We start from the raw sequence: 24,802 nt of genomic DNA, 5'->3' as shown, positions 1-24,802 counted from the left end.
TGCTCTTCCTTAGACCATTGGACTCATTAGTTCTTCAGATGGTAAATCCCACAAAACGCAGTCTGAATTGAAAAGGGTGGCCCCATCTCTCATTTCTTTTCCACCCTTCCAGTCTTGACCATTTTCATCTTCGAGTTTCTCATCCAGCTGGCATTGTCGGTCTCCTGTTGCACTGCTTCCAGGGCACATGCTCTGGTTCCATGCAGATCCATTTCCTTCATTGACAAGGGATGAAAGGCCATAATGAAACCCGGAATCTGGGGCAGCAAATGCATTGCAGCTTCCAGCAAAATTTGCGGGTCCTGCTACAACAGGGTCCCAAGGCTTGTTTGTAGGTGAAGTTTCAGGGTCCTTTATGGCTCTTGATATTCCGTACTTAATCTTCTCAATGGTTTCGTCCCTATCCTCATGCTTAACTTGTGTAGCTGCTGTGTTAACTGGTGTTAAACCTATTTGCTGCATTTGGTAGCTGCCAATACGTTTCTTGGTGAGGAGGTGGAGCATCTCATCCTTGAAACACCCTAAGGCTGCTTCTGCCAAGTGGGGAACTTGCGGTGGAGCCAGAGTGGTGGCAATCTCAGTAATGAGGTGAGAGAAAGGCTTGTGAGTGACGGGATCGATACCCATGCCTGATAGCTTCTTTTTGAGCTTGGTATTCCAATGGTTTTTGACATCGTTATCGGTGCGACCAGGCAGCTGAGCTGCAATCACAGACCATCTGTTGTACCAAAATGATAAAAGCTAATCTTTTAGAGAAAAATCGTACTTCAAAACAAAGTAGAAATTCTAGGTTGTTTTGTTACATAATTATAGATATATGAAATGAGATACCTATTCCCCAGAACTGAATGCAGAGTGACGATGGTCTGCTCTTCTGCATCCGAGAATTGGCCGTGCTTAAGGTCAGGACGGAGGTAGTTGGTCCACCGTAATCTGCAGCTCTTTCCACATCTCTGTAAACCTGACAAAGAGTGGCAATGCGTTACCGCCATGAAAGTCACACACTGCCCGCATTACTCTCATTTAAACTTGTAGTAATATTCTACTCTTTGTAGCTGATATAGCATTAAAGGATTCAGCACAAACCAGCATGTTTGGGTATAAGACGCCAGTTGCGGGTGCCATGTTGAGCAATGTAGGAAGAGAGCTTGTGGTCTTCCTCCGGGGTCCACTGACCCCTTTTGACGTTGTCTTTCTCGCAGCATGGAATTCGTCCCATCTCAGAAAGCTCCACTCTGTTAGTTACCAGTCGTAGCAGACCGGAGAAAAAGCTTCCGGGGCAGTTGCTGTAGTGCAAGTGAGAGAGATGGGGAGATGGATTGGAAGGATAGGCTAGTTGTTGCAACAATTTTCTTCAACCTAACCTTAAATAACAAATCCGAAAACGTGAAAAAACAAAAGGGGTAGTCTTGCTCGTTGGAGTTTATTAATCTGGGATGTATTTTACTGGTATAGCACGGAGTGTAAATAAATAGAACATGGTTTTATAGCATAGGAATGAAAGGGATGACATCAAATGCGCATGATTTCATTAAAGAATTCAACGCTGCTGAGCGTGTGAGACATTGGCCGGTAGCTCACCCTCAAGACGCCCGGTCAACTCCCTCCCTCTCTCTCTCTCTCTCTCGTTCTGCTGAGGTTTGACTCCTGGAGTTGGGTGGGCTTTCTGATATGGTCATGCAAAATCACTAGAATCTGGACTTTGGCTTGGATTTAAGGTTCTCAGCACGAGTGGGTTTGTCTTCTTCTTTCACAATTTTCGCAAAACAATCTTCGTTTTGAAGGAGTTAAACAAATCATAATTCGTTGGCATTGCAAAGCTTTCCTGATGCCAAGACTGGCTGGTGGGTGTTTATTCTCCTCTTCATTCATGGTGGTGCTATTGCATTGCATGTTCGTTGGTTCCGTACAAGTAGGTACGACTAAACTAAACTGCGTTGGCTCGCTTACCACCAAAACAAGCCACTGGCAAACTCTTCTCTCTTCTTCGAACTTGCCCTCTTTGAACAGTTTCTGGGCATCATAGTAATTCTTTTGTCACGCAGCTGAACCATCAAACTACAGGCGAATGAGCAAAATAATAGGAATGAAAAGAATTTTATATGCTGGAGAGGAAATAATTTTATAACTCAAACATCACAAGTCTCTCAATAACAAAAGTTGGACAAGAGATTATTTGCCCAAATATATTTGCTCACATCACCATTACAATTTCCAATACCAAACACAACTTTGAGACAAATTCTAATCTAGTTACCAAATAACAAATCAACTTCTAAAACTATTAAAATTCTAATTAGCTTGGTTTAAATTTTTTTTTTTTTTGGGTCAACAATATTACTACCTGAACCTTGCACTTATGAGGGCTTTGACAGAGCCAATAAATGCAAACACTATCACCACAAGGCACATAATACTATAGGTTCGCAGAATAACAGCTTTGGGTGTCCATGATTCTATATTTTTTTGCATTATGTACATCTCAACCGGGAAATACACGACAATGGGCCAAAAGTTAATGGCTCCAGCCACTCCCACAACTTCGTTAAAGTAAGGGAAGATCATTGCAATTGCTGTAATGCATATGACGTATGTAGTACGGAAACAGATCCTGAGGACATTCAGTCGCAGTGCTGGCATTGCAGGGAGTTTGAAGCTATAGTTATCATGCACAATTCCACTCCCGGGAAATTGCCTGGCTAATCTTCTTTCAACAGTACCGAATAGTGTCTGACTGAATATCTGAAGAAGCAAAAGCTCTTGAGAAGTTGTAGTATAAGAATTTATGATGATGATTAGGAGCAAAGAGACAAACAAACAAAAAAGGGGAAGGCACATCTCGTTTGCAGCAACTTGCTGAATGTTTTTTTATTAAGAAGTTTCATGAGTTAATTTTATCATGTATTGAGGTCACATGCATGCTAGGGAAAAAGCGAATGAAGCATGTGAAGCAACTGTTAATATGAGTTGATATTCAACGTGAAGTGACTCCAAACATATACCAGTTGTACAAGAAATCCTAGAGTGGCAAACAGAATTGTTAACAGAGAGTGGTGCTGGTACCTGATATCCTCCAACGAGATGAAGAACAATGCAAGCATTAGCGAAATCTATGAGCCAATACGGCTCATAGAAACCAAATCCTGTCAAAAGATTTCCTGGAGTGGAATTCCCAAAAGCTGCATACCCAAACCCTCCACAGCAAAGGTAAAAAAAGGTTGTAATGCAGACGGCACTAATAGATGCCTTCTTCATTGTGGCCTTCTCTGATGGAGGTGATTTTAAAGTGTCCTGAAAGAAGTTTCATATATGTACCCGTATTACCATAATAATTCTTTCAAGCAAATTAGCTCCACATGGTAGTTAAGTGTCTGCACCTGTATCTCCAGAAAATAAAGAGAGAAGGGAAAGGCAAAAGCAATGTCCCCAAGTGCTTGAGAAACCAACCATATTTTTTCAGCAGCAGTAGAAGTAGGAACGCCTCCTATGCTGCCTTTTACTTCTCCATTCTCTGCAATTCTAAGTTAAGAAAGTCAATTTTCTTTGGGGGCTTCATCTCCTGTAGCCGTTCGGTTAAGATGCTAGAAAGAAACTTTATAATTTATTATTTCCTCGTTTCCTCAGACAATAATATTATGGCGATGAAAGAAGTAGCACGTTCAGGATGTACCTATTATTTTGGCTAAGCCAAGTCCAGAACCAATCAAAGAGTATGTGAAGGACATGATGGCTGCAACAGCAGAAAGCCACTTCATATTCCGGAATTCAGGTATCTGTGATACTAAAATTTGGATCACCCCAAATAAAAGCATGTAAGTAGAAGTCTTGTAATCACAGGAAGCTTCATGTCCTTGGTTATGGTAACAGTTTGATTTCAGAATTGCCCTGCATCAATTGAAAGAATGCTCATATGACAGTCATCGGTCTTTACAAAACTAAAGGCTCTTGTCTGGGCATGACCGAAGAACAATTTAGAGATCATCCAAATTCTCCTGTACTGCACTGCTTAGGTGCTTTATGGTTTAGCGTAACAAATTGTCCTATTGATCATGATAGGCCAGGACAATTGTCAAGTAAAACTCATGGTGTGTGACGATTCTAATTTTAAAGACACTGAAAATCTGCTGTGCATTCTCTATTAAAGTGGTTCTAACAAATCAAAAAAAAAAAAAAAGGTGAGAATCATCAAGCCAGATGGATTTTCTAGTTAAAGGAATTATTGATGGATGTGATGAAATACCTGATGCTTATAGCAGCTGTTATTGTATAGACAATTCCAACCTTGATGAAATTTATAACAACTACTACTCCACAAATCCTTCCATTCATTTTCCCTGAGATACAAGTGGAGCATGCACTTTTATTACTACTAACTTCACTTTATTTTCAAGTTAAAAAAAAAAAAAAAAACAACAAGAGTCAGTTCGTCATGAGACTATGTCGAACCTCATCATGCAAGAAGTCGAAGAATCCTGTTTAATGCAGGAAAGAACGAAACCAATCGCAGAAGAATCCAAAATTTACTATAATCATAAAAACGTGAAAATTGGCAAAACATTAGAAGTACACAACAGACGGTAGTGTTTTTGGGCTCCATGACAACCCAGTGGACTTCTTACCTAAAATCCTTTGAACAGCGTCAAGGAAGGAGGCATTTGTGTTTGGACCAAACTCAGGATCAGGAGAATTATAGCAATTTCGGAGAAGAGATGCCGAAATGAAGGTGACCGATGCAAAACAGAGCATCGTCAGAGGACCTGCGATCCACCCTAGTCTTGACATGCTCCATGCTAGTGACAGTACCCCTGACCCTATTACTCCTGTTATTATATGCGCCAAAGCAGTCCATACATTTCCTGAATTGTTGGAGTTGTTAACACACATTTGTCAGCTGGGCATAGGAATAGCCCGGATGAACAAAATTCGGGGATTTTTAAAATAAAAAAAAAAACATATAGTACATATTTATCTTTCAGGAAAATTATATCAAGATGAAGATGAGAATGACCTTGACTTGGGCAAAGTAAATCAATAAAGAAGGGCGACAATAGGATTTCCCACTAAAAAGATTCCTTTTTTTTTTTTGGGTTCCACAAGTATATCATGCCAATTATATGTGGATGAAAGGTAAAGTGCTTAAAAGCAGGATGGGCCTGAAAACCACTGCATCGTGATCTAAAGATGGAAATGCTATGGATGGTCCAGATTTTGGTGATGGCAAAAATTGTCACTAGCAAAATAAATGAAATGGAAGGATGCCACTGTTTTGTTGTCCCAGAAGATCCTTATTACCTGATCATCATTAAAAATAAGGCTTGGATTACATGAAAAGGGAAGAGAAGAGAAAAGACGGAGATCAGAAAGAGATGCGGTTACCGTTTTTCATTGCGGGAACGAGAGAGGTCCCTTTCGATTCAGTACAGGATGCTGCTGATGCCGAAGAGAAGTTTGAGTCTAAGAGGGAAGCTTTTACGTCACCATCTTCTCCTCCTCCTCCCATAATTCTGTAACTGAGGCCTGTAAATGCAAAGATTCTACCGAATATCAGATCCTCAATGAATATATTTCTCCTTATTGTTGGACAATTAACAAGGTGCTGCTTAATTCTACTACCATCATACTACCAAATCCTCTGTATCTGCGATGCTCCATTATTGGAGTTGAGTTTATTTAGAAATGCTCCACAAATTGAGTAATCAAATAAAGCAGTAGCATCTAACACAACACAGGTTTGGTTGTCCTTTATTTAATGCCTTGTCCCACCTCAGACAGCGTAGAGATGGATTCTGCAGCCGGTGACGTCTGACCTCACTCCACCACATTGATAATAGCAATAGCAGCATGTATAAATATTTGCAAATGCTGATTGCCCACCAATCACTAGGTGTAATTTTTTCCTCCTCCTTCTTTTAGCCCTTTTTTTTTTTTTTTGGCAGTTTTAGCCCTTTTGAAAGCGCTCAAAATAATCCACTCAAGTTCCAATTTTGGCCCTAATTTTTCCTTGAAGCGTGTCATTTTAGGATATGTTATCGTCAATGTAACTAATTGGGAATCTTTACTTATTCAAATGGTAAGTTGTTAACCATTCCATGGTTAAGTTGGGACCTGTTTTCATTTGTCTTTAATTTGATAGTCTTGCGGAAAAAATGGGTTGGAAAACTATGTTCAGGCTGGAAATTTCCATTCAAACCAAAGACCAAAATAGTCTGTCCAGAGTCGTTATGGGTTATTATCAACGTGGAAGAAAAGAGTTTTTTGGCGTGCAAAAAATGAAAAAGCCAGCCCCACCACAAGCGTGTCAAAAGCGGATTTGGAATCGTAAATTCCACTATTAAGTACTAGTACGACTTTTATGAGTTTTGATATATGTTTGATTTGCAAGTGAGATGGGTTTCATTGTATTAAAAACTAATAAATTCGATACCTAAATTACTAGTGAAAAATAAAAGAGGACAGTGTATCTAATTAACACTTCAAATTTGGTCATAGTAGTTTTCAAAATAATTAATGTCTGTATGGTTAACATTGATAATTATTCATGTCTTCATACTTAGTTACCAATTAAACTTTAAATTTATTTATTTATTTATTTGAAGCAGAGGAGAGGTGGAGTTTAAGAATCGAAAACGGAGAAAAGAAATTGAAATCCAAAGCCTCTAACATGACAAAATTAATCGCCTCTTGAATATATCGTCACAACGTATGTGCGATAACAATCAATCAATCTATCAAACTTACAAAAGAAAAGAACAGAAGAAGCGATAATTAATCCACTATTTTCTTGTCTATTATTGGTAGATGACGTCACAGAACAGACAATTTCATCCTAACCTAATGCTGCTCTTTAAATTTACATTCAGAATTTCAAAAAAAAAAAAAAGAAGAAGAAGAAACATAAATGAACCAAAGGGGAAAAGGTGTGGGCCTTTTTAGTAGGAGTAGTATATTAGCAGTGTGGTATGCTTTCAGCTTAGTTTAGCACTTATGAGTCCTTGCACTGACCCAATCAAGCCCACTATTGAAATGACCAAGCACAAGCAGCTGAAAACCTCAAGAACAATCCATTTTCTGGTCCAAGCGCCAATATTTCTTCGCACGATGTACATTTCCACGGGGAAGTAAATGCCCAGAGACCAAAAGTTCAAGGCTCCCAGCAATCCCAAGACTTGATTGAAGTAAGGAAATAGCATTGCTATTCCAGTGACGGATGCCACATACACCGTTCGGAACCATAGCCTGAAGATATTCAACTGAAAAGCCGGCAAAAATGGGAGCTTCACATCCAAATTGTTTGCACTTGCACTGTCTGGGAATTTTGTGTTGAACCATTTTTCAACTAGTGCAAATATAGGTTGGCTGTATACCTGAAGAAGATAACGTACGGAATAAAATTTCACAGACATGTTTGTGGAGGAGAAAGTTTGCCGAGAAAATTGAAACATTTAATCCGGCCCACAAAATAATTGGTAAAAAATACTACTTTATTGCAAGCGTCAGGGAAGTCAACGACGCAATCTGGTAAATGTATACCTGAAACCCTCCAACGAGGTGCAAAATAATGCAAGCGTTCGCGAAGTCAACAAGCCAATACGGCTCGTAGAAGCCAAATCCTGTCAAGAGGTTTCCTGGCGTTTTGTCTCCAAATGCTGCATATCCAAAGCATCCGCAAGAGAGATAGAAGAAAGTGGTAATGATGATCGAAGCCGTTGAGGCCCTTTTCATCGTCTGGCTTTCAGGTGGGGGTGACTTCAAAGTGTCCTGAATGCAAATAATTTGAACCCTTGTCTATATAAAAAAAAAGAAAGGTTTTCTGGGGCAGCTTACAAGTTCTGAAATCCCACCTGTATCTCCAGAACAATCACTGAATAGGGATAGGCAAAAGCTATGTCTCCAAGCGCCTGAAAAACTGACCATAACTTTTCCGCCAGGCTATCAGCTGGAACTCCACTAATGCTGCCCAAGAACTTCCCGTTTTCTGCAATATAAGTTTTAGTTTTCCATAAGACGATGCACGGTAGTAACTGTTTCCACATTCCAGAGGACACTGGAACGAAAAAGAGAATACTCGGTTTCACTGATTATTACCAATAACTTTTGCGAGGCCAAGTGCTAATCCAATGAAAGCATAGCAGGAGGACATAACAGCGGCAATGACAGACAGCCAAGTCATGTTATGGAAATTTGGTATCTGAGACATTACAATTTGAACCGCCCCAAACATTAGCATGAAAGTAGAATTATCATGCCCGCAGTTGGCATGGTGCCCTTCTCTGTGGTAGCAGTTTGACTTCTGTATTGCACTGCAACATTTTTTTTTTTTTTTTTTTTTTGTGTTCCAAGTAGAAAAATAGCAGCAGCAAACGTTGTATTAGTCCAACCTGGCTCAAAAAATTAAATATGCAGCCCAAGAAGAAAGATTCTAATTTTTAAAGAGCCGAGGAGGCCTTAGTATTATGGCCAAAGTTACGACTCGAGGATGAGGTCCAAAGATTCTAATTAAAGAGATTCTAATTAAATAGTAGGGGAGGATGAGGTCCATCTTTCCCCAACTATTAAAAAAAAAAAAAAGATTCTAATTAAAGAGTGAAAATAGCCAAAAGAAAAAAAAGTTTGAAGTATGCGAGTTTTTTTTTTGTTGACAAAATCTCCTTTCGGGCAAGGTAAAATCAGTTCTCTTCAATTTGAATTTCATGCATAAACTTAGAGAGCAACAAAACCAAATCATAAACTGAATGAGAAAAGGTCCAAAGATTTACGTTGAATTGTAGTTGTAGACTAGAGCATACAACTGCGTGTGTACACCTACCTTACCTAACACTTTCAGTTGCCGTGATGGTATATGCAATACCAGAGCCACATAAACTCTCTACCGCGAAAAGTACACATATCCGTCGCCTCTTCTCTCCTGAATCACATTTCGATCCACCCACTTAAAACTTGGAGTTAGTAATTAGTCTAATCAATCTTTGATTGAAGGGCCTAGAAACAGATATTTAAACTTCATAGCAAAATATTCCACGTCAAATAAATAGTACGAGGAAGCCATAACTATAAGTCGGAATCCTCAAAAAATTGAATGAAAGTACAACAAATTAGTTGATTGATTCTCGATAGTACCCATTTCTGGATTTTCTTTTCTTACTTCAATGACATATGTAGTAGTTTTATTGATGGAAAAAACCATAACAAAAATGGACAAATCTTTCAACCATTGACGCGGTCTGCCGCATATGCATATGCTCATGCTCCCCCCACCTATGGCCTATGGGATGAAACTCGAGTAAACTACCATCATCAGACTACAAAGGAATCAAACTTCATTCATGATGTCATGCTCGTACCTACGCTACGCGCCATATCTATTAGCAACTCTTAATTTGCTCTTCAACTCTTTTGACTTCTTTTTTTTTTTTTTTTCCCATACATAAAACACATTTTTCTAGTAATACACTCATTCTGCAGCGGGTTGTTTTGTACTCGCGTCAAATAAATGTTAGGTCACTGGTTTTTGGTATATGGAAGTTGGAAGTTGGAACAACTGACTAGCATACATTGCCTTTAACAGTCGGCAGGCTACACAGTACTACTACACACCCTCCCAATATTTTTGGGAATGCCGAGAACAAAATACACAGCAAAGATTCATGGTGGCTTCTCAGGTGTACAACGTGTAACGTAGAAGCAATTCCAAGATTAATACATACAAGCGTCATATTCTTATACATAATGCAATCTACATGGCAAAGAAATTAGTTGTCAACAAGATCAGAATCCCACCAGTTAAAATAAAAATCAAGAAAGCGACCCCTTTAATGTATAATTCGTATTATTATTATTATAACTTTTCTGTCTCCATATTTTTAGGAGGCAAATGGGGAAATCATGCTGCCATCTCGATCAGAAGGAGTAAGCATGTACGAAAGAGCTAGTATTATGACGATTAATGCTGCTGAAATATTAGTAGTTTTACCCAAGTAGAATTTGACGGCTTCAGTGAGGGAAGGAATTCTGATAGGACGACCAAATTCAGCATCAGCATCGGGGGAGGTGGGGGTGTAGCAGTCGCAGAGGAAGAGGGTGGAAAGAAGGGTGATGAGAGCAAAGATGATGATGGAGAGCGGACCTGCAATCCATCCCAGCTGGGCTGTGCTCCATGCAAGAGACAGCACTCCTGCCCCTATTACTCCCGTTATTATGTGCGCCGTTGCAGTCCACAGCGTCCCTTCAGTTCATTCCACACCCACAAATATTTAGTATTACATTTTCATCATCCAAAGATTGATTTACCAACCAGTCAACTTTCTTGTTCACTCTCTTATCATCATCAACCACAAATATTACCTGTTCTTTTAGAGAGTTCCCGAGAGCTATCGACATCGGATGAATCAGAATTTGTAAGGAGACATGCTGTCTCTTGATGCTCTTCTTGTGCTTCACTTGCAGTAGTAATACCCATATGGCTAGCCTAGAGCCTGGAGGATGGTAGACGTACACTTGGATTAATTTTCTTTCCTTCGGCCACGCGGAATGAAAAAGCCATGTGCAATCTGCAGCTTTTCAAATGCTCATTTTTATAGGTGCCCCAACATATTCATAAAAATAAAATAAAATAAAAATTAGGAGAGAAGTGTTGTAAATTGTGGAGTGAGACGTAAGCTAAGGTCCTTTTCTTGTTTACGTTCGTTTAATTTTCCTCCAGTCTCTAATAATGGAGCAATTGTTTATTGGGACTGGGGAGAGGCTTCGCACGAACACGGTATATCACCTTGTTTGATTGCATTTTTCTGGGTTATTTTAGCAAAATTACTGTAACGATTTGATATATATGAAATAAAATGGTGATTGAAAAATGTGTTTACGAAAAACGTAACAAGTCCAAACAAGGCCAACCCTGTTGCGCTAATGAATTTGACTCCTAACTCCTGTAAAGAGTGAATGGTGGAAATTAACGTTAAGTTTTTTTTTTTAAAAAAAAAGAGTTAAAAAGAATAATAATAAAATAAAGGTGTCATTTAAGTTGCAACTTGTGCAAGAAGGGAAAAAATTGTGAATTGATTAAGTAAAAGGATTTGATTGAAGACTTATTTGCATAAAATTTGATAATCTAACGGCCTATTTGATTACTATATTTAATGCTAGAAATAAGTTTATTAAGATTTTTTTTAATTCTCCGTGTTTGATAACATAAATGTCTATCATTTAATACACATTGCTGGGTAATTTGTGTTTAACATCTAAATGAAAATTTTCCCTAAACTTCAATGACTTGATGTTTTCAACACCAAAATTTTAAGTTCCAGAATTCGGAGTTCAAACTTCAATTGTAATAAACAAACGGTACGAATATATTGGATTTGCTCAGGCACACCATGCGGAGACGCAACACAACAACTAGCGTGCGAAATTAAGCTATTTCTTACGCCTTCTGTTTTTTTGTTTTTGTTGTAACGAAAAGATTCTTTTTTATAATCTAATATAGTATAATCTAGAAGGATCGGGGAAGAGGACTCGATGTGAATACAGACTCTATCGAAAGAGGTCCAATTAAGACCACCACATATAGTGATAAATTGGTGGGAGGCATGGGTTGAATTCTTTGGTGGCATTTCTTACGCCATCTGTGAAATTAGGATATTTGATTTTGTTAATTCATAGAGTACGAAATTCACATTGAACCAGTGGTTTGATTTGATTTCATAGAGTGTGATTATTCAATGCGTACCTACCCTTTTACGTTTGACGATTTGAATTTTGATTTGATTTGTCAGTTGCAATTATGAATGGATATCACCACAACTGTCTCCCCCCTCCCTGCAATCCCAAGCTAATCAAGGTTCAAGTACGATAGTAAATAAGTCTAATTAAAACGAACACCGTAATTTTAAAACTTGTTTGATTATTTTAATAAATTTTTAAATTTTGTTCAAGTTTGATTTATTTTTTTTGTTGAATTGAATTCAAAAGAGTTTTTATCAAGTCAAACTCAAGTAATTTGTAATTTTTACATATAAAATTGAACTTTATACTAATCAAACCAAGCTTGAGCCGAACTTGAAAATTTATCAAACATAAAATAAAATGCTATTCAATATTGATTTGATTAGTTGATGAATCAAATTCTAATAAATTATTATCAAATCGAATTCAATTCGCATGTCAAATAGTTTTGATTTATCATTTAAATTTGGGTCAGACAAAATAAATAGATAAATAGATCCAGGCTGGGCTTGGAGCTGTCTCGCCTTTGGAATTAGGGTCAAATATCGTCATCAAATGGCAAATGCTACGTCTTGGGCCGGTGGTGGGGGAAGGGATGATGTCAACCAGAGAAGCGCTAGACTTGGGCTTCAACCGTTGTCAATCCCTCGTGGAATAGAATCCACTACTTAGTGTACACAAAGCCCAAACCTAAAGATGTTGACAGGCAGTGTGATGAAGCTCGGAACTTAACTTGGTGGGAACGTACTACAGTGCGATAGATGTAGCGTACATGAACATGATTGAATCGGTGTTCCCAATTCAAATATTAGGCTTTTTTTTTTATTTTTTGTGTCCTACCATTAACTCTCTCTTATTGTCCATGATATTTAAGGTTTTTAATTTAAAAAAATATATATATATATTTATCAGATAATATACAGTGCTCAAACTACCACTATAGTACGGATGTATTATTTTACCTCTTACAGTCGAGTCACCGTACTCAATTTTACATTTTTGGTTATAAACACCCTCGATGTCACTTTTTTTTTAAAAAAAAAAATTTCAAATTTACCCTCATAATTCACTCAATACACATATTCAACTAATACTCAAATCAATTATAGTAGTCAGTATTATTGATAGCAAAAAATTATCTCAAATGCTCTCCTCTACAAATCCTACTCAACTTGACTAGGCATTTCTTCCTTTATCCTTCTACACACATCACTTAAATCTAATATTGCCCAACTAGTTATATAGACTATAATGTTTATTACTTGGACTTTAATTGCTATTAGGATAAAATTACTGAAATGTAAACTACAAAGTCCACAAGGAACCCACTCCATCTCCTTCATTCCAATCTTTTGCACCAGAGATTGTCCCTTGCCGTGACTTCTTCACCTTTCCGTCGTTGGATGCAACAACCCCCCTGCTGGCTGATTGTGGATTTCCATCACCCATGTCAAGGTTTTTTCCTTGTTTGCTTGATTCGCTATGTCTTCTCAACTTAGTCAATAAATTTTATTGATCGGACACACATCAGACATCGAGTGTGCATTTGATCACTCGTTGTAATAATGAATGACACAGCTAACTAATAATAATCATTGTTGATTTTCTTTGTCAGATGATCTACCCTTCTCTGTGCCTGCTACTTAAGATTAATATGAATAAAGAATATTTAAAGATTGGGAAAATCTTTAAAAAAAAGAAAAAGAAACAGATAAAAATGGCATGTTTTCTGCAACTATGCACCAGTACTTCGGTGTAAACTTTTCTCATCTAAACTTCGCCCTTATCAGTCCTTCAACTGAGCCGATTAAGCCCATTACTGAAATAACCAAGCAAACGAGGCTAAAAGCCTCAAGAAGAACCCATTTTCTTGTCCAAGCGCCAATGCTTTTCTGCACCATGTATATTTCCACGGGGAAGTATATCCCCAGAGACCAAAAGTTCAAGGCCCCCAACACCCCCAGTACTTGGTTGAAGTAAGGGAATAGCATTGCAATTCCAGTTACAGAAACCACATATGCTGTTCTGAAAACAAGCCTAAATATATTAAACTCCAATCTGGAACATAGAGGGAGCTTCAGCTCTAAATTCCTTCCTAGTGTGCTATCTGGGTACTTCGCAGCAAACCATCTTTCCACCATTGCAAAGATTACTTGGCTGTATATCTGGATTGGGATATACGGACGGAGAGAATCAAAACCATCACGTTAGCAGGCCCTGAAACAGTAGTGACGGAACAAGATTCTTGCTACCTATATATTTGACTCTAAAGACCAAAACATTTACCTGATATCCCCCGACGAGGTGCAGTATAATGCAAGCATTGGCGAAGTCGACAAGCCAATAAGGTTCATAGAAGCCAAATCCAGTCAAGAGGTTTCCTGGGGTTTTGTCTCCAAAGGCTGCATATCCAAAGCATCCACAGCACAGGTAAAAGATGGTGGTGGTGACGATTGAAATCCTGGAGGCCTTTTTCATTGTCTGGTCTTCAGATGGAGGTGACTTCAAGGTGTCCTGAATGCAAACAAAAGTTCATAAATCCCTCCAATCAATCTTTAGGGGGCCTCAAAGTTTTTTGGTACCGGAAAAAAAACTATGGAAATCATGAACCAAGTTTGGAATTCTCACCTGTATCTCCAGAAGAATAACTGAATAGGGATAGGCAAAAGCTATGTCCGCAATTCCCTGAAACACTAACCATGACTTTTCTGCTCCGCTGTTTGCTGAAACTCCAGAAATGCTGCCCTTGACCATTCCATTTCCTGCAGAAGTTTTTGTTGAGAGTATATGTACCAAGATAGTCTGAAGTTTTACTCGCGAAAAGAGAGCGTATTACCAATGACTTTTGCCAGGCCAAGTGCCATTCCAATGAAAGCATAGGTGAAGGACATAACAGCAGCAACAACAGACAGCCATGCCATGTTATGGAAATCTGGTATCTGAGACACCACAATCTGAACAGCCCCAAAGATTAGCATGAGCATATTCCTATGGATACGTCCACAACTACTATCGTGCCCTTCTTTGTGATAACAGTTGGATTTCTCTATTGCACTGCAGAAATTGTCGAAAGAGAACAAGAACATCAGGAAAGATTCTGTATTAGGGAGGTATGACCAGAACTCGTATACAAAGTCTCCAGTTTAGAATAAGAATGAAGAAGGAAATAGTAGAGTATTAAACATGAAGTATCGCATAGTAGGATCACCGACTGGTTTAATTAGCTTGCTTCATTTTTCCAATGGCTATTTATGAAGCAGAAAGTGCCATTTGTGTGTAAAAGTTTTTAAAAGAAGAAGTTCTTATGCAAAAACTTCTTCAGAGTTACTCAAATTTAGAACTTTTTCATCTTATAGTAAAGTACCTCTTAAGATTAATAAGAAAAATCCCCAATAGATTTTAACTCAAATATAGCAGCTGTTTGCAGAATCAAAAAAGTGGGAGAGCTTGTAAGTGCACCTAACACTTTGGGTTACCGTAATGGTATATGCAACAGCAGTGCCATATAGGCTCTCCAGCACAAAAAGTGCACATATCTTCTGTCTCTTCTCTCCTGAAATTGATTTCAATCTGTCAAATATTTACCAGGTAATTCTTCTGAACTTGTGAACTTTAAGGACAGTTTACCATAAGTAAATGATACGAGCAAGCTATTAGACAATTAGTATTTTTTTAACCAAAAGATTGAACAGTACACATTTATTAAATCTTAATACGTCTTTGTGCAGCCTAACTGCGTCTATATTCCCTAAATTGATGTGTCACGGGACTCTTAACGGACAGTAACAAATACAGGGATTCCTTTAGTATCTTCAGCAATAAAAGGCCACTAAAAAGGGATCCGAAAATCATTCCACTAATCCTCATCATCCAATGAAAGTTTGTTCCTTCAATGTACAGGAAAATTAAGAGAAACATTACTAAATTCCTACTAAAAAGAATGATAAATCAACAAGTAAACGGCCCCTCCTTTCTCATTCTGAATATTATATTGTTTCTGGAAACATCATCAAGGGACCAAGGCCAATGTTAAACTTAGTGACTACTTACCCAAGAAGAATTTGACCGCTCCGGTGAGGGAAGGGTGCCTAATTGGACCCTTCTCGGGATCAGGAGTCAAGTAGCACTCGCAGAGGATGAGAGTGGAAAAAAGGGTGATGAGTGCAAAGAATATCATGGACAATGGACCTGCAATCCAGCCTAGCTGGGCAGTGCTCCATGCAAGTGACAAGACACCTGCCCCTATCACACCTGTTATTACATGTGCTGTTGCAGTCCATACTGTCCCTGCAATTGCAAATGCGTTGCGAAACAACAAAGTCAGTAGACAGGGGGGTGGGAAGTGGGAGCAGTGAGATTCAGAACTCTCATTCTAGACGAGGAAGAAACAGCTTCAAACATCAGGCTACATGACTGAGTCAAAAAAGAACTCAAGAACTTAGACAGGAGATCATCATTTACCTGTTCTTTTGGAGGGTTCCTGATCAGGAACTGCAGATTGTTCAACCTCGAAAGGTTCTGAGTTGGTCATGAGAAACGCTGCTGTTTCTTCGTAGTAGCCCTCTGTGTCATCCCTATTAATAATACCAGTGGCTCCTACTCTCTTTAGGGGAATGTCATTTTTCAACTCTCTGTCCTGCGGCACCAAATCGCCATCAGATTTCAATCCAGAGATCTCCAAATATCGCATCTTTGGAAGAACGCGTTGACCAAACTAGCAAGAGTCCTTTTCTCTATTTTTCCTGCGTTTAGTATCCTATTCTATATATTATTGTGTCTGGAACGGGACGGCCGCTGCCTGTTGTTGAACCTCGCTTTCTTTCTTTCTCTCTTTCTTTCAAACTCTGAGAGCTAAGGGTTAGGACCGCAGTCCCGACATGACCATTTTCACCAACTTGTTCTAAGATCTAGCACTTTCTGCTTTGCAGTAATTGCACTACTATGTACGGGTTAATAGGGGGTTTAAAGCATTTTTTTTTTTTTAAAGCATTTATTTTCCCCCCCAAAACTCTCCACACACTGTTGAGATCTATGTTTGCCTAACTTTGATTTAAGATCTAGATTTAACCAACCATCTACGAGTTTGACTTTTAAGAATACAAGTCGTGAAAGGAAGGCTCAATGCTACAGGGAAAAAGAAGCCAACAACATTTATTATTATTATTAATTTTCGAAACAAATACAGCTGAATTGATTCATTAACAATAATCTTGCTTAGAACAAATTGCAGAACTGAGGTTTAAGCAGCAGTAGCCATGCCAGATTTTCGAAACCAAGTTGTTGGAGAATTGCGAATTCATATGTACCATAATATACTTGCTTGCTGACGATGACTAAACTGAAATAGATTGCCAAACGAGTGAACTAAATTTAATTTGTTTGATTCTCCAAAATTAGCTTGTAACCAGCCAGAGTTTCTCGTCTCATTGTCGTCTAAATTATTGATCTTTTTGACTCGAGCGTTGCTGCATAAGTAAACACTCGTCTCGTCCGAGTCCATCCATGGTAATTGGCGGTCCTAAATTGCAGCTAAAAAGATCTTTGAGCACTCGGAGACCAAGAACCCACAACTGGGGCGGGGCACGTAATTGACTAGTGGTAGTTTTGTGCAAATCAATTCTCTCACAGTCGTTGAATCTGACATATTTTTATTGCATTAGCCTGTCTGTCTAATTCCTATATTCGCTGCTGCATTTGCGACTTTTCAGTCGTCCGGACGACTCAGAAACTGGCATGGCTCCCTTTGTTTTGGACTCTTTTTTCAAGTGTCGTGTCGTCTGGACGCCAAACGGATGCGATTGGGGGACCAGTGGCTGGCGGGGGGTTTGTTTCATTGACCAACAATTTATGGAAGAAGAAATGGAGAGAGGATAAAAACGAAAAACGAAAAACGAAACGAATCCTCACCACTTGACTTGATATATGCGTATGCGTGCCAAGTGTTCTGTTCTCTGCTGACTGCTCCTTTCCTTGTCTGAATATGGCGTAGCCAACTATTATTATTAAAAAATGAAGGAACCGTCGTGTCTTTTGGTAGTAGTATTTCATAGCTATGTATGTCCAAGACAAGAAGAATCCGGACAATAAAAAAAAGATGAAAGTTTCAACTTTAAAGGAAACGAATATAAATAATATGTTAGCAAGAAAAATTAAAACCAACAAATTTCCAGAACTACTTAAATCATGATGAAAAGGTAGATGTAAATGCCTATAGGAACTTTTCGACCCAAAAAAAAAAAGAGAGGCAAGAAAAGGACCCACGATCCAAATGAGCAGTACAACTGACTGAAAGAGTAAAAATGCAAAAAATAATTGAAGAATAATGACAACGGCCAGTAGAAACTACTGCTATGACAAAAGAAATGAACAGTTTTACCTAGTAAGTAGTACTATTGTCGAACATGGACGAAGGGCAGCAGGCTGATGAGTGACGATGGATGTCAGGTCACTGCACTAGCTGTCTGTGTGTATCCTTTTGCGTATCAGTCCGCGACTAATTAATTTTGTTGTCGTCTGTTGTATTTCTGCAATTTTGTGATGATAACCCACAAAAAAGCATATTCAATTCAAAAAAGATCTCTTTGCATGCATAATAAACTAGTCATGAATGAGGATAGCTTTATAGGATAGTACCGTAGTCATGAGTATCACTTTCAGATGCTCATTTGAATCATCCCTAAAAAGATTCCCGACATATTAGTATGTACATGTAATAAAGATGTTGAGGTTAGCAAAGTTGAAGTTGGCGATGTTGAATAGCATGATTCAACTTGCGTATTTCAGTGGATCAAGAAAAGTACTGCTCATTCAACCGTCACCGCAAACAATTGCTTGTTAATTTGTTCCTTCAGATTTTAGCATCAAGTGCAAGAATTCAACTAGAAAATATTTGGGCCTGCAAGTGAAGTTGGATCAATAATATGTATTGCACAAACCCAACGGAGAAGCTACAAGAAGCAAAGTCAAAAGTTGCTACGAAGCTAAATCCCATCATGCCCAAAAGCGCTCCGCCCACTATGATCCCTGCTCCTGCTTCTCCTAAGATCAGGGTCGAGCCCCATAACTTAAGTTTTGCTGTAGATGATAAGATGATCGAGTCCAAGGAATTACTCTATCATTTATTTGTTGGGTTTTAGGGACACTACGCAGCGGAAAAATAAAAAATTTTCCCTAAAACCATCCAGGAATCACCCTAAATTTTACGTATGATGTACAAGAAGTAGGGTTTTAGGATTACCTTAATCCAAGCGGCGTCTCCCTGCAGCGTTGTTTGAGGATGGTCAGCCCTTGAGCAGTCCAATCGTCCTGCCTCTACTGATATCCACGCTAGAGCAACCCTGGATCGTCTCACGAACTATGTATTGAAGAGAAAAAGGTGCTAGCCTTTTTTACTCTTTTCAAACGTATATTTTTCTCTCTTTTGTGTGTGACAATCACAAAACCTTTTTTCTTTAGTATCTGTATCTCAATCCCCAAAACCACAATTGGAAAAACCAGAGAGATCTATGATGAGAGAGATATATGATGATATAGAATGATAAGTCTTCTTGTCTGATTCAAAATCAAAACCATAAGACTTCTCATCACACAAGACTCTATCTATCATTATCTGATAGATAAGAGATAACCATTTACTCTTATCTGCTCAAAAAGGCCTGGGATTAATTTTCTTTTAAAATTAAACCCCTATAATACACATAGTTTCAATCCAGGATTAAATCTCTATTGCGTGTGACCCAATAGGTCCCGAATACATTGGTAATAATTATGGTTTAATAATTAGATAAAATAAACGACTTTATTTTATCATAACTTATAATATATAATTAATCCATAATTATAAATCACGAGCGGTGTCTAGCAACACATCGTGATTGCCCAATTATTCGGAATTAGTCAAGGGAATTTGACCTAACCTTTCCGTGAAAAATTACCGTGTAATTATTATCCTTTCACCAAAGAAATCCAATTAGTCAGGAATAAGGAATAAGTGTCAATTCCCTGATGACTAATTAAATTTTCTAGTTCCCGAAATTTACCCTTAATTAGGTTAAATTGAAGACATTCTTCAATTTACCTAATAGTCGACTTTAGGGTTAATTTCTCACTAGTGGCCATCCGGATATCAACTCCTTCTATCAGAGTGGTAAATCCTATCTTGATCACCCATTTTCTTTACGTGCTTCACACTACATCCAACTTCTACACTTTAAGGTACTCACGAAGAGTAACAAGTAAATAGAGTCAAAATGTAGCGATTCACACTCAAGATACTATGGTGATCTCAAGTCGTAGGATCACTTACACAATTTTTCACTAGAGATACACCATTGGCACTAGATAGATATCCTGACGGGATCTCTAAACGGATCACTCCAATGCATTTGTACTTTTCAAATCATCTATACATTAGCCTAAGTATCTTCATACCATAGTTGATGAGAACAACCACTAATTACATTAATTAGAGGCTAACTGTGTACTAGTTTTACCGTACTAAAGACGTCCTATTTCATTAGTACAAAAACTAGGGAATTTTAATAATATTACTATAAATGTGATTGATATCTCATAGTCACCAACTCTTGTGACTATCATCACATTAGTAATATTATAAGGACTTTATCGGTTGTATCTAATAGAGTATTTAACAGATAAATAAGAAGTTATTAAAATACAAAACATATAATAAGGAATGTATAATATAAAAACAAATACATTGTTTTAGGGCATACATTCCAACATTATTTTCGTTATGGAATATCTTTGTCTCGTTCATAAGATGAAATGGTAAAAAATCTAGGAGTATGAAGCAAAAGGTTCTTCGAGATGATGGGTTTGCGAAACATATAGAGCCTATCCAATCCAAAACCATCCGCTGATTTTTGGGCATGCCATCTTTTACCGTTGCAACGAAATAGTAGTTGTGTTAAAGGAGGTTTACAGAGTTCTAAATTAATGGGGCCCGGCCTTCAATGCTGTAACTAATTGTTTAGACTTCAATGTTGATGGTCCAGAGGTACAACTCTCTCTCTGGGACTGAGAGATCGAGGGTTACCAATCCAGAGGCTTCTTCAAAATGAAACTGGACTTCCTCTGTGTCAACTGTGATTCTTTTGGGTCTGACTGATGAATAGGCTCCAAAAGTACCACATCCCCGTGTTTTGATGCGTATGTTCCCCGCATCAACCTTTTCATAACCTACTTCTTTGACCGCTCCACCTGAATTGAACATCCTGATGAGGCCTATAGGAGCGAATCGAGAACCATTTGATGTTTCCTTGACAGGAACAACCGTGAAAACCTCGTACTCCCGTGCCATCAGTGTAATTGGCAGAGCAGCATTGCTTGGAAGGTAGACTAGATTTCCTGCAGTAGATAACAAAGCAAATTAAAGAAAAATTCAACTAAGCCTTTGATGAAAAAGGGCGGGCGCGTGTTTCAGTTCCACCATGAATATGAGAATAGACAACAGCATCGCCTCTCCATCCATCAGGAGCAATTCTTGGTAAGTAGTCCACATCATTAGCCCGAACGGTTCCAGTTATTGTATCCGGTCGTTCGTCGTGAATGAGGTTTCTCTTTCCAATTCTACACCATCTAGCCCCTTGACAGTTGAACACTCCAATCACTCCATTCAAATCATTGAGATTCCAAATCTTTAGTAAACTGCAAATATGTCACAAGGCGTTATTAGCGATTACAACAACTTCAAAAATGAAGGGAAGCACCAAACAAAGCAAAACTCAACCTTTTTCCGTCTCTAGCAGGATCTGAAAACAGGCAATCCCTCGTCGGCCTTCCTGGAAGTTTAGCCCTCAGGATGGAACCATCAGGAAGCACGAGCTTCCTCAAGAGATTGAAGTCATGCTGCCCGGGCTTGTCACTGAATATTATAAAGAATCGTTCGACATCAGAGCGTGTCACCACATTAATAATTTTGTAGCGTAGCATCAATCATATATTAGATTAGAGGAGTAGCACGCCACCTGACATAAATAGCACAACCTCCAACTGCCCGTGCTGCTCCATGGTATTCAGCCATTGGGTGCAAGCTCTAAATTGTAGTAGTAGTAGTAGTATGACAAATGAAGTTCAGCAATCGAAGTTACAGAAATCTGAGAAAAATTCAAGCTATCCTAACCGACATGGGACTTCTGTAATCAAAGGCTTACGTGAAACATATCCCAATCTGGCTGCATGAACTCGCCCAGGAAGACGGTGTTATAAGCAACTGATGCTATGTGAATTGTGTGGGAGGCAGGATCTCTTGGCCAAAAATCATCTGATGCTCTAACTACTGCACTTCTCTTGGCACTACAAGCATCCAAAATAATCTCATATCAGATCATTGTCTCCCGTGTGTACCCTTTGCGTCGCGTCAGACTCAGTGAAGTACTGCAAGTACCCAAAGTCAAAAATGGGAAATGGAAGATTACTTTTACCTGTACAAACCGTCTGTGTTGTGACTCATACAAGAAATAATTCCATTATCGGGAAAATTCCGAGAAATTGAAGCCTCTAATGCTTGATGGTACTTCCTTGCTAGTCTGATTCTTCCACCATGGCCTGCTCCAAGGGTTTCGAGGATGTTCTGAACATCAACTTTAACCCCATCGATGCCAGCAGAGGCGAGATATGAGTGCAGCTCATTATAAAAGTTGAACACTTTCTCAGGGTTCACAAGGCCTAGCCCATTTTTGGCAATGCAATCCAGAGCATCACAGGCTTCATTTGATTGAACCCCTGGAGAGGAAATCGGATAAGCCATCTGAGATTCATAGTGATCCATCTCAGTGACACCAGGCCTCACACCACCCCAATACCCAGTGATTGCATGCCAGACATAAGCATACCTACAAGGGCATCATGGTACCTGAGTTAACAAGTGCCTATGAAGTAAAGTACAGAGGGGACAGAACGAAAGACTTCATACTTCAGAGCATATGCATCTTTAATTTCTGTGACGAGATGGCGAAGTCCCATGGCAGGATCTTCCAATCTGTGACCCTCCTTGCCATTCTTTTGGAATTTGTGGTTCTCTTTGATATGAGTTAGCCTATTTGCAAAACTGAAGAGAGAAACAGGAATTGCAAATATTCAGCTTGGTTGATTGAATCTCGCAAATTTACTAATAAAATACGGTTTTCACTTTGAGCACTCACTTAGCCGCATTGTTAGCTTTGAATTCAAAACTAGTAGGATCCATCCCAACAGATTGCCATCCATCGTCAATGATGATAAACTTTGGGGGAATCCCACCTTTCTCCAAACTGCAAGAAAATGCTGTTGATCATCAACATGTCATACTAAGTCCATTTGCAGCAGATTAGATGTCTAGATTGGTTTTTGTTAAGATACCTCTCTAAACCTTGCTTAACTCCCTCTGAAGTAACATCAGTGTAGAAAGCATCCCACGTACACCACCCAAACCAATTTAACATGTCCGGCATCTGATGACGAAAGGAACATATTAAGGAGATGCATCAAATAGCAAACAGCATCATAATACTCCTTGACAACAGATGTTATGTTAATACCTTCTTCCTATCACGATGAGAAAAAGTCTGTAGGTGTCTCTCCACACTCCTATACACGTATATTCACCAAGAAGTCGGTTAGAATTTCTGGACAGACATGCAGCTATGGCTTAGAAGTTAGATCTACATATATGTTCCCAAACTTCAGTTTTTAGCAGAAACAAGCAGAACAAGATTTATGCCAAGATTCTAGACCATAACTTGAGAACAGAAAAAACTAGCCTGCCAAAACGAAACTTTAGAGCAAGACATCGAGTGATATCTCCGTGGAAGAATCAGCAAACGCAATAATAGAACAACACAAAGATGGTAGAGCATACTTGACTGCATTAGTGATAACATCAAATGGGTCTGATCCAGCAGCCACGAAAACTAAATGGCTTCCCTCAAATTCTTGGACAGCAGGATCACCTGAATTTAGTGCAAAGTAAGAACCCGAATATAAAAAAAATTTGAAAAAAAGGGGGAGAAAAGTTAGCTTTACATTATTTGCTTTCAAGATACAAACGACTACAAAACAGTAGGAAACAAAATGGGAGGTAATCCAGTGCAAAGTCCATACCGCTTTCTAAGCAGATCTCCAACTCATCGTTGGCATTCCCCTGAAGAACAGCCCTGAAATCACCTTCTAGAATAGGCAAGAAAACAACGTATGTTGCGGACTGGCCACCGCCATCTTCACCAAAATGGGAGCCCTCTTGACCCTCAACAATCAAGAATTGTGTCTCAAATGGTATTTCTTGGCCAGCTGTCCCCATTCTCTGAGTCATCCACCACATCTTAAACCGGAAAACACACATGAAACGCAACCCCCTGTAAGACAAACCACCCAAACATCACTACACATGCAAATAAAATTTTTATACGAGATCCACACCTCCCCTTTCACCCAAAAACCTAAATAAAGCAAGGTTCACCTCTGTGAGCTAAGAATCCCACGAAAAAAATGAAGGAAAGCGAGCAAGAAACATGATAGGAAAAAAGTTCAATTTGTGGTGAGACTGGCGCCTTATCCGGTTGAGAACACACCAATCATTCTGTGTATTGTGAGTGATGTGTGATATTACGATAAAAAGTGATTTTTCCAAGAATTTGCTCATTAATGATTAGTAAAAAATTAGAGAACATACTGGAGTTTGCCAACAGGGAAGACGCTACGGCTGGCTTTGTGATCGGATTGAATGCCAATAAAAGCGCCATTGATGAAGCTCTCGCCAGTTGCCGGTGTCACAATGACATTGTCATGAATATCGCTGAGAATGCAGCTCCCCAGCACATTCAACTTCCCATCAGCCACGCTTATTCCAGCACCTACGGTCATTTTCTAAGCTTCCTCTTAAGCTAAAATGAACAAGTACTATTTCAAAAAAAAAAAATTCAGACACAAAAAAAAAAATGCTGAAGCAAAATCAAAGTCCCACCACTCTACAAAAACCAAATATATGAAAAAAAGAAGCAAATCTAGAGCGAAAACGTAGTATCAGAGTAGCAGTATCAACTAAGAATGTAGATTTGATTGTCCCAGTCAAATACTGGGATTGCCT

The 24,802-nt window shown here is 38.8% G+C and overlaps 5 protein-coding genes and 1 long non-coding RNA gene across 11 annotated transcripts; all 6 read right to left on the bottom strand.

The window, feature by feature from the left end:
* Nucleotides 1–9: 9 nt before the first annotated feature.
* On the bottom strand, nucleotides 10–1,362 carry LOC113688372 (transcription factor MYB80-like). The gene is made up of 3 exons (XM_027206179.2): nucleotides 1,087–1,362; nucleotides 832–961; nucleotides 10–718 (listed from the first exon to the last, which is right to left on the bottom strand). Exons 1-3 carry the CDS (start codon nucleotides 1,217–1,219, stop codon nucleotides 10–12), a joined length of 972 nt encoding a protein of 323 aa, XP_027061980.1. The 5' UTR covers nucleotides 1,220–1,362.
* A 789-nt stretch (nucleotides 1,363–2,151) lies between these two features.
* LOC113688183 (probable amino acid permease 7) lies at nucleotides 2,152–5,903 on the bottom strand. Of its 5 annotated transcripts, none has more exons than XM_027205896.2 (8): nucleotides 5,764–5,903; nucleotides 5,377–5,517; nucleotides 4,620–4,856; nucleotides 4,241–4,334; nucleotides 3,671–3,885; nucleotides 3,378–3,511; nucleotides 3,064–3,291; nucleotides 2,152–2,742 (listed from the first exon to the last, which is right to left on the bottom strand). In XM_027205896.2, the coding sequence occupies exons 2-8, from the start codon at nucleotides 5,498–5,500 to the stop codon at nucleotides 2,341–2,343; spliced, it is 1,434 nt and encodes a 477-aa protein (XP_027061697.1). In that variant the 5' UTR covers nucleotides 5,501–5,517; nucleotides 5,764–5,903; the 3' UTR covers nucleotides 2,152–2,340. The 5 variants fall into 5 exon arrangements, with proteins under 5 accessions (XP_027061697.1, XP_027061696.1, XP_027061695.1 ...); XM_027205895.2 differs by having other exon boundaries at nucleotides 5,614–5,867; XM_027205894.2 differs by lacking the exon at nucleotides 5,764–5,903 and adding an exon at nucleotides 5,625–5,757.
* An 862-nt stretch (nucleotides 5,904–6,765) lies between these two features.
* On the bottom strand, nucleotides 6,766–10,554 carry LOC113743780 (probable amino acid permease 7). Its single transcript, XM_027271878.2, has 7 exons — nucleotides 10,342–10,554; nucleotides 9,971–10,222; nucleotides 8,812–8,905; nucleotides 8,086–8,300; nucleotides 7,842–7,975; nucleotides 7,531–7,758; nucleotides 6,766–7,364 (listed from the first exon to the last, which is right to left on the bottom strand). Exons 1-7 carry the CDS (start codon nucleotides 10,454–10,456, stop codon nucleotides 6,966–6,968), a joined length of 1,437 nt encoding a protein of 478 aa, XP_027127679.1. The 5' UTR covers nucleotides 10,457–10,554; the 3' UTR covers nucleotides 6,766–6,965.
* A 2,889-nt stretch (nucleotides 10,555–13,443) lies between these two features.
* On the bottom strand, nucleotides 13,444–18,167 carry LOC113688237 (probable amino acid permease 7). 2 transcript variants are annotated; one of them, XM_072049403.1, is made up of 9 exons: nucleotides 18,095–18,167; nucleotides 17,626–17,692; nucleotides 16,180–16,354; nucleotides 15,769–16,005; nucleotides 15,178–15,271; nucleotides 14,555–14,772; nucleotides 14,347–14,480; nucleotides 14,005–14,232; nucleotides 13,444–13,883 (listed from the first exon to the last, which is right to left on the bottom strand). In XM_072049403.1, exons 3-9 carry the CDS (start codon nucleotides 16,247–16,249, stop codon nucleotides 13,485–13,487), a joined length of 1,380 nt encoding a protein of 459 aa, XP_071905504.1. In that variant the 5' UTR covers nucleotides 16,250–16,354; nucleotides 17,626–17,692; nucleotides 18,095–18,167; the 3' UTR covers nucleotides 13,444–13,484. The 2 variants fall into 2 exon arrangements, with proteins under 2 accessions (XP_071905504.1, XP_027061796.1); XM_027205995.2 differs by lacking the exons at nucleotides 17,626–17,692; nucleotides 18,095–18,167 and having other exon boundaries at nucleotides 16,180–16,620.
* A 321-nt stretch (nucleotides 18,168–18,488) lies between these two features.
* LOC140006800 (uncharacterized) lies at nucleotides 18,489–19,093 on the bottom strand. Its single transcript, XR_011814628.1, has 2 exons — nucleotides 18,956–19,093; nucleotides 18,489–18,613 (listed from the first exon to the last, which is right to left on the bottom strand). It is a non-coding gene; the product is annotated as an uncharacterized lncRNA (long non-coding RNA).
* Nucleotides 19,094–20,393: 1,300 nt separating this feature from the next.
* On the bottom strand, nucleotides 20,394–24,802 carry LOC113688152 (probable galactinol--sucrose galactosyltransferase 1). Its single transcript, XM_027205838.2, has 13 exons — nucleotides 24,389–24,802; nucleotides 23,821–24,071; nucleotides 23,579–23,669; nucleotides 23,259–23,307; nucleotides 23,080–23,171; nucleotides 22,884–22,991; nucleotides 22,655–22,789; nucleotides 22,164–22,574; nucleotides 21,894–22,035; nucleotides 21,708–21,775; nucleotides 21,470–21,604; nucleotides 21,170–21,387; nucleotides 20,394–21,087 (listed from the first exon to the last, which is right to left on the bottom strand). The coding sequence occupies exons 1-13, from the start codon at nucleotides 24,577–24,579 to the stop codon at nucleotides 20,711–20,713; spliced, it is 2,268 nt and encodes a 755-aa protein (XP_027061639.1). The 5' UTR covers nucleotides 24,580–24,802; the 3' UTR covers nucleotides 20,394–20,710.

The sequence above is a fragment of the Coffea arabica genome, chromosome 5e, assembly GCF_036785885.1.
Source record: "Coffea arabica cultivar ET-39 chromosome 5e, Coffea Arabica ET-39 HiFi, whole genome shotgun sequence".
In the NCBI taxonomy this organism is placed as follows: domain Eukaryota; kingdom Viridiplantae; phylum Streptophyta; class Magnoliopsida; order Gentianales; family Rubiaceae; genus Coffea; species Coffea arabica.
The sequence above is the reverse complement of the archived record's forward strand: the minus strand, read 5'-3'. Positions and strand labels throughout refer to the sequence as shown.